The 8,904-nt window shown below is 38.6% G+C and overlaps 1 protein-coding gene across 1 annotated transcript; it reads right to left on the bottom strand.

The window, feature by feature from the left end:
* Positions 1-733: 733 nt before the first annotated feature.
* On the bottom strand, positions 734-7,318 carry LOC134538083 (beta-1,3-galactosyltransferase 5). The gene has a single exon (XM_063379084.1). It carries the CDS (start codon positions 7,294-7,296, stop codon positions 6,256-6,258), a length of 1,041 nt encoding a protein of 346 aa, XP_063235154.1. The 5' UTR covers positions 7,297-7,318; the 3' UTR covers positions 734-6,255.
* Between the last annotated feature and the right edge of the window lie 1,586 nt (positions 7,319-8,904).

Raw genomic sequence — 8,904 nt, 5'->3', positions numbered from 1 at the left:
TACATCACAAAATGAGTAACTATGCTAAATTTCAAGTCAATCGGCTGTATAGTTTTAGAGATCTCGTGATGAGTGAGTCAGTGAGTGGTATTTTATCCCCTTGGGGGTAGAATTAATCAAAATCCTTTCTTAGCAGATGCCTACGTCATAACATCTACCTGCATGCCAAATTTCATCCCGATCGGTCCAGTGGTTTGGGCTGTGCGTTGATAGATCACTATGTCAGTCAGTCAGTCACCTTAGAGTTATATATATTTAGATAAAGCACTTCTGCAGTCAACATCTCGTTAATTTATTTTTATAAATATATGTGACAATGGTAATATTTATCCTGCAGTCTTAAAATAACAGGTCGAAATTTTAGTTCAGGAATTCTCCTTATCACTTGTAGTAAATGTTTGTTTGAAAAATATATAATTTAATGCGGAACAGGAGTGTAAGCAGAAAAGGAGGGTGGACAGAAGATAAAACAACTTTGCCAACTGTTTGCTTTAAAATTCTTTCCTTTTGTTGGTAGGAATGACAGATTTTTATTGGAATATGACATACCTACTGTTAATGAAACAACTTTTAAGTAAAAATGTGGTTGGTTTTCGCAAACCACTTGAAATGGAAAGTTATTTTATCACTACAAATCCAGAAAAGATAACTGAAAATAAGTTACAGTGCTAAAAATAAATAAATAAAATAATAACTTAATGTTTTCCTTAGTTGGAGAAAATAACACCAAAGTACCAGAATTTGTATGATCATTTATTTCTTTATTTATTTATTTCCTTCTTAAAAACAGATTATTCTTTTTAATAAATATTCTTACTATGACAATAAAATAACTCAGTCTACTTATGGCCATTTTACATCAAACATTTTGTGACAGACATCAGAAAATTTAGTGCAATAAAAAAAAGCATGAGTACTTTATCACGGAAACAGGTAGATTATTAAATGCATTCACTGGAGTATGTACACTACAGTTGCTAGACACTATCTTGCCTTTTGCACATAAAGATTTCAAAATATTTCTAAATATATAGGTATATATCTCTCTTGTAAGTACATCTCACACCTGAGCAAATAAACTCTTATTTCTAATATATTCAATAAATTTGGCAACTTTTAAACCTGAATATTATGATACTTTATTACAAAATGCACTTTCTTTTCACTACACATACCTAATCACATTGTCTTGTAATCCCAACTCACATTTCCAATTTACACATGAGTATTAGCAACTTGATATAACTGACTCCACTTAATGTGTCTACTCTCTGAAAAACTATATTCAAATAGCCATTACTGGAACACTAACAAGTTTTCTGTTTTATCACAGCAGTCGGTGGCAAGGTCTTGGGGCAATGAAGCTATCAACTATCACTCATGGCTCCGTAGTTATCGATCGCTAGAAAACTACGTTTGTAAATGTTACCGGAAGTGTAGCCGACAAAGTTAAACTTCTGAGTATTCCCATACCTGCCTGTGCATTTAAAATATATATATATTTTTTGGCACAGCCATGATTTTAAAACTGATCACCAGGAAATATAAAAATAAACTTACATGAGTAATTAGAGACTGTACTGTAACATAAGTTACGTAAATGATAAAAAAAACCCAAACACTATTAATTAGGTACAACTGAACTAACTAACTTGAAAACAAACGAGAGAAAAAACACACAAAAATTAAGTACAACCACAGAAAAGCACACACTTTGTTCATCTGAAGGTTACTCTGCATATAAAATAATGAATTTAATTTCAACGAAACCATGTAGGCCTACCCCAAATTAGCTAATGAAGCACTTATGCTACTGGTTAACTTCAAAACCCATTAATATATTATTTGAAGTTTGGAAATGTGAAATGGAATGCGAATGACTAATTTTGGACCCCTCGTTAGCAAAAAAAAAATTCTTAATATTAATTTTAATTCAATAATTAAAATAACATAAATTTCCATTGTTTTGCACAAAAAGTGTTGCTATGAGCAAGTGATTCTAACATACGAATTATCCAGTCTCTTGATGTGATGAACCGTTTATTAAGTTTTGGCACTGGTGTTTAAAGTCCAGAAGAATGCAACACAATACTGTGCCCACAAACTTGTAAGTGATTGCCGGCACTTCTCATGCACTCGCTTGCTACCCTAGGGCAGCTGATACAGTGTTCTGTTATCAGTTCCTTGGAGCGGATGGAACACATGTCACCAGTAGCAAAGACTCTTCCTGTGGCATGGAACAACTTGCAGGGTTTTCTCCGATGGAAAGACAGGCTGAGACGGACACGCAAACACACCGGCAAGACACGCGTTCTAACACTACCGTCAACACACACAATCTAACGTTTTGTTTTGTAAATGCTGCAACGAAAAATGTTGCGAGGACTATGCAACTGCTTACTCCAAACACGAAACACATAAGACATTCATAACGGTAAAATTTTGATATACTCTCCAAGAATGTTTTGTGATGAAGAGGATGCCGCAAGGTAAGCTTACTGTATCCTCAACACATTACTGAAGTTTCATAGCTCAGGTAAGCACTGACTAGATTGGCTGTAGCACTTCTTAACGTTGTTGTTTGAATGAATAAATGGAACATATATGTGAGGATCAGTCATGGAGCACTTACACCTTATATCACTGACTGGTTACAGTTATTCTGATTTCTGGCTAATTTAAACAACAAGAAATTAAATATTCCCTTAAAATGTAAATGATTACAAAGATTATTTAATTTAATCTGTGTATCATAGTAATACTGTACTTGAATATCAGAAGCTCAGACAAGCTTATTATATGAATATACTAGCCCTCATATAAACATACAGACTCACAGAGGTCAAAATACCTTCAAATTTCCAGCAATAATATATGTAACTCAAAAGGTTTTTGTACCTTCAAATTGTGTGCATACCTTAATCTCAACTATACACAGTTAACTTTATAAAATTCTACTAACCCAAACAAAACATAAGTATGTTTTCATTAAACTGAAATTTTTTTTAAAAGCTAATGTGTAAGGACAAGATTTTATGGTTTTATTTTTGAGCTAATTTTTTGAAGAAAAAAAATTAGATTTTTGTTGTTTTTTTTATTTTTTATGAACTCTTTATTGATAAATATAGCATATTATTAAACAAATATGATAAATGTTTCATAGTTCTTAATTCACCCAAAATGTTTAATGTGATTGACACATGATGCTCTTTTCCAATATAATAATTTGCAATAAGCATTTCTTAACTACTTGGAACAATAAAAAAATTAATCTGCAAGTAATTTGTTTGTTTGAAAAATGTACCAATGTCATAATGTAAAAATGAGTTAATAATAACAGTTAAAATATTTAAAAAGTAACAAAAATCAATATATTTATCATTACAGCAATTTGGACCAACCTTTATAGAAAATATGTTACATTCCTCAAGTTTAATAAACAAAAAAAAAAATTTTTTGTAAATTTAGTTAAATTTTTTCATTAAAATGCTGATTATTGAGTGATTTCAGTTGCTTTACGGTACTTTATGGTTTATTGACATGCTGTACAGTGTTATTTTGGTTTTATCACAATTCACCATATAATATTGTCCCTACAAATGCGTAAATATTAAGATAAAGTAATACAAATTTGACAGAAAAATTAAATGTATTAGAGAAAATTTGGTATTCATATATTATATTATATCACAAATGGACTAACATTTCTAGTCATCAAAAATAACCCAAGTTTGTACAAAAAAAATTTTTTTAAATGTTCACTTTTTATACTTAACACTGCTCTATTTATAAATAACTGTGCATAAAATCCTAAATAAATTTTAATTTTACATAATTGACATTAAAATAACTTAAAAAAAAAAAAGAATTTAAGAATAAGAATGCCTACAATTAAAGTCTTGACAATGAGAAGCCCTAGTAAATATTATAATCGCTTTTCCATCAAAAACAATACACAGAAGAAGCTTGCCATAAATCTGGTATCACTTGGGAATAAGACAAAATACTGCACTTTGAACAGTTCATTCTTGTGTCCATGGCTGTTACGGTCATGTGGCAAGGTTAGTGGGTTGAATTCCGGCCCCTAGCATCCGTGCACCACTCATATTGGTACCTACCTATTTATCAGTTTACCTTAATGTTAAAATGTTAATGTCCTTATAGTGTGTTTAGCATGAGACAAATTTGGTGTATTAATTTACAAGTTATGCTTTCCCACAAAAGTAGGTATAAAGTGTGTTTTTACAACTTATCACTTTTTTATTTGTATTATTATATATTTTCATGTCTTCTACAGTTATGTTGAGTTCAGTCTGATGTGAAAAATTAGTAAATTAGAGATTTTTTTTTTTTTTTTTTTATATTTTATGAATACCCTATGCAATTGGTTGAAGGACCTGACAAAACAATAAAAATAGTTGGTATACACAAGGAACATTATTATTCTGCTTCAAAAGTGATTGTTTAGTAATGCTGTAAAACTATCATATATTGTGCCAAGGTAGGTTTCAAAACACTGTGGCTCTTTCTCACTATTATAATTTGTAGTACAGTTTTTAAAAGTCTTATTTTGAGACAAATCACAAACTTTCAATAGTACAGCAACAGTCAAACTTATTTACCAAGCCAATTGTGGTACAGGAGTTCTCTGCCAGTAACTGACAAAGAAAATAACTGCAAACATGAACATAGTGTTTTGAAGGGTAAAAGTTTTGTATCACATATCCAAGTTCATCCCTTGATCCTGATGGCATTGATCCTGTGATACACTATCCTTGCCGCTTTAATTTAGTACGTTAAAAATATCCCAGACACAACAATAATTGTGATGTTATGAATTATGATCGTACGTTGAATAAGAATGAAAAAAAAAATTCTTTAAGAACTGACAGTATTTGTTTTTACTGTGACATCTGAGATTTTCTATGGCCAGGATCTTTCGACAAACTAAATTAAAACAGCAAACATCATGTACCACAGAATAAAGGGATGAACTTGGATATGTGATACAGAACAGTTACTTTACGAAGTATACCAAGCAGCCAATTTTTATTTTTCTCTCTGTTAAACAAATCAGTCTCTAGTAATCAACTTTTGAAATAGTCAATATGTGTTTTATTACTTTTCAGGTCGGCAAATACTCCCATCACTAAAAACATTTTTGTCATAGTTAAGGTAAACAAACAGAGGCTTATTGTGACAGGTTCTGAGCTCCACGCCCTTGTCTTCCGACTGCATTCTGCGCTCTTACACTTGATTCGTGCCAGGGTTTGAATCAAACCCACAACTTTTGTCACATGAAAATGACAATTTACCTATTGGCCATGTCAACATGACATGTTACCTCTCACAGCCATGTCAGCAGGACATGTTACCAATCACAGTCACTTATGACTTTCATTAGGTGACAGAGCAAACACAATTTCTTTATAACACAAGCAAAAATATATGACTTCACACCCAATCACATTTTCATTCAACCATTGTAAGTAATGTTAAAGGGAACTTTTCAATGTGAGAAGTGGCTATTTGTGATTGAGAAAACCAGTTAAACAAAATTATCATGAGATCAATGCTTGTTTATAAAAGAAACTTAAACTAAACCACAATTTTTTTTGTAGACAAAGAAATAAAGTAGTATTTAATAGCTTTGCCAGAATGTCTTATCTATACTCACTTCATTGTTTTGTGTATAACAGAAATGTTCCAAATTAATTTTAATATGATTTTCTCCTGTAAATATTTCTAACTGTTGCTCTCTAGATGTCAAACATGTTAATTTTTTTTTTAATTTGGACATACAAAATAGGCATTATTTCACAACTGCCGGGATTGCAAAGGTTTGTACAATTATTTGACATGCACTGAAGGACTAGAAGCAATCATTCAAAAATCCAACAGAATCATGACATGTAGAAGTCAATGGACAGATGATACTTGATACATGTGAGTCCGTGACACAAAAAAAAAAAAAGTAATTTTTTGGAGATTCCTACACATCAACACACTTCCATGTGAGTCTCTTCATGAGTATTGATATTTTCTGCTGAATCAAGCAAGATTCCGAAATAAATTTTCTTAATGTTTAGTTCCAACTGAAAAATTAAGACCAGATTTATTGGAATGGAATATTTGGGGGAAACTCGACAGCCGCACAGTCCGGCTGCAAACACGCGGGAAGTGTTGGCCCCTCCGGCGCGGAGGCAGGGGGTCCCGGGGCGAAGGCACAGGCGCTCAGCGGGCCGCGAGGGGCCGTCACGACTCCCCGGACACCGCCCCCCACAGCCGGTACAGGGTCGCCAGCTCGAGGTTGGGCGCGCCGAACAGGAAGCGGCCCACGGCGGCCAGGCTGCCGCTCTGCTCGACGGCGGACACCTGGTCCGGGGTCAGCGCCAGCGAGCCCACGTCGGTCTGGGTGAGGTTGGCGCGCGAGGCCAGAGTGCCCGTCACGTGCACGTCGTCGATCCAGAAGTAGCGCGCGCGCTGCGCCTCGCGGTACAGCAGGAACACCACGTCGGGCGAGTACAGCACGGCCCAGCCCGCGCAGTAGGGCGGGTACACGCGGCTGGGGTACTCGGCCGGCGAGACCCGCCACTTGGAGCGGTACGAGCGCTTCACGAAGGAGCGCGGGAAGGGCGCGCACATGATGAGGCGCCGCGCGCCCCAGGGGGACAGCTCCTGCGACAGGAAGTCCAGGAGAGCCGGCGTGTTGACGAACACGTCGTCGTCCGTCTTGAGCAGGTAGCGCGCGCCGGGGCAGAAGTAGGCGGTCCACTTGAGCGACATGACGTGCTTGTAGGTCATGTTGCGGTAGGAGTCGCGGAAGCTGCCCTGCACGAGGTCGCCGTGCGCGAGGTCTTCTCGCTCGAGCGCGAGCTGCGCCGCGCCGGAGTCCACCTCGCCGAGCAGGAAGAGGAGACGCAGGGCGTCGCGACGCGCGCCCCACGTGTCGCGGATGGCGCGCCGCTTGTCGGCGTTGGCCGGCGCCGAGTGCACCAGCACCAGCAGCAGCGGCGCCGACTCGTTGCAGGGGTAGTTGTTGAGGCGGAAGGCGAAGGGCAGGTCGACGAGGCGCCCCGGGTCGCCGGCGGGCAGCCGGTGCAGCGGGTAGGGCGAGGGCAGCGAGGTGGCGTTGCCGGGCAGCAGCAGCAGGTAGGCGGGCGCCACGAGGGGCGCGGCGGGGGCGGCGGGGCAGCGGGACAGCTGCCACAGCGAGAGGCAGGCGGCGGCGGTCAGCGCCGCCGCCAGCAGGGGCGACGCGAGGGAGGCGGCGCCGTGGCGTCTCTTCTCCAGCATGGCTAGCCGGAAGTCATCGCGCACCTGCGGACAACCACCACGTGAACACCTGACAACCCTCTACGACCTAGCACGGCCAGTACATGCGTCACTGGCACGAGCTCCACACAACAATGCACAATAGTACTGATGTTTCAGAGACCTAAGATGCACATAAAGTTCTGCCATTCCCGATCACACCCGAACAATTCACCTTCGGCCAACCTCGGGTTTATTTATATATATTTATATTTCTCTGTTTACTTTAATGTAGCTATACTAACCTAACTAACTGTTCATATTGTTTTAAAGTGTTTTAATGTAGCTAACCTAACCGACCACTTTTAATATTTGAATTCATTTTTCCTGCGCAAAAATAAAACAAATCCCGAAGTTGGACGAAGGTGAATTGTTCGGGTGTAATCGGGAATGGCAGAACTTTATGTGCATATTAAGCTTCACCTGATCCCTGATGTTTACATTCCATAGAGGCTACGAATAATACACATTAGGTAAACTTTAAGTGTTTTTGCGGGAGTTGTTCGAACTAAGTTAGAGTTATCTTTGCAAACGTTTTACTTAAAAATCAAACGAGATCTTTACGTCCTGGTACGTCAGTAAACGCAATAAAATACAGTCAGTTTATTCCCTAAATACTGTCGTGTTTGGTCCCATCAGACGTACTAGCACTTGAACACATCACATGTTCTCGCAAGCGCACACACCTCAACTGCGTTTTTTTCTCAGAAACTGTGGTTTCTAAAGCCCCGCAGGATGTTTTTGTTCGTTAGAGAAACTAAGTGAAGATACTCGCTGTAAGGGAGCGTGGTTGGCAGTCCTGTGGGACTGTGTACACCGCGCCAGGCTATCAGACCAAGTGCCACCGTCATCTGAGTTACGGTCCCCCGGTCTGGGGAAATAAACACGACGGATTTATGGCTGCGAGCTTCTTCTCCCGGCCACGCTGTGTGAGAGAGTCTGTCTGCTCACGTGAGTGGCTGCTACCTCGCTGAACACGCAGCCGTAGCCACGGTGAAGTACATTTTCTTTATAATTGAATTTTTTAAAAATGGCTATAACGCTAATATCTCGGGGAATAATAGTAAACTTTTAGAACCCCGTTTACAGTAAACTGTACTTTTTATATTTTGGCTTGTATTTAATGGTTTTTAGTGCTTTGATCTTAAGTAAATTGTTCTATCATTTCGTTAAAACAAGTCATAACGTATGTACGCAAATGTTTGTGTTTGTGCGTTATTAAATACATGAAACACACATGTCAAGTTTTTATGAAAGCCATACTTACAGTCACGTGTGTGCAAAACGGCATTAAATATAGACTTCCTGCCTTTTCTGTGTAGTATGAGGCAAGTAGGGCTATAATGGCGAGAAATGCTTTATTGTAACCCACTAAGGATTGAAAATAATAATTCCAAATTAATTTCTCTCCAACCTTATACAGCTAAGATGCTGTAATTTTCTTTTTCGGTCTTAGAATTGTTTTTTTTTTTTTTAAATCCTGGGAAAGAGGGGGGGAGGGGGTCCTGACAAACACCCCCCTCCCCTGGCTGCGAGTCTGCCTCACATGGCCTGCCTACACGCGTGCCACAAGGCTTGCTCTGGGAGCTA

Source organism: Bacillus rossius, chromosome 13 (genome assembly GCF_032445375.1).
Source record: "Bacillus rossius redtenbacheri isolate Brsri chromosome 13, Brsri_v3, whole genome shotgun sequence".
In the NCBI taxonomy this organism is placed as follows: Eukaryota; Metazoa; Arthropoda; class Insecta; order Phasmatodea; family Bacillidae; genus Bacillus; species Bacillus rossius.
Note: the sequence above shows the minus strand (reverse complement) of the source record. Positions and strands in the feature narration are given on the sequence as shown.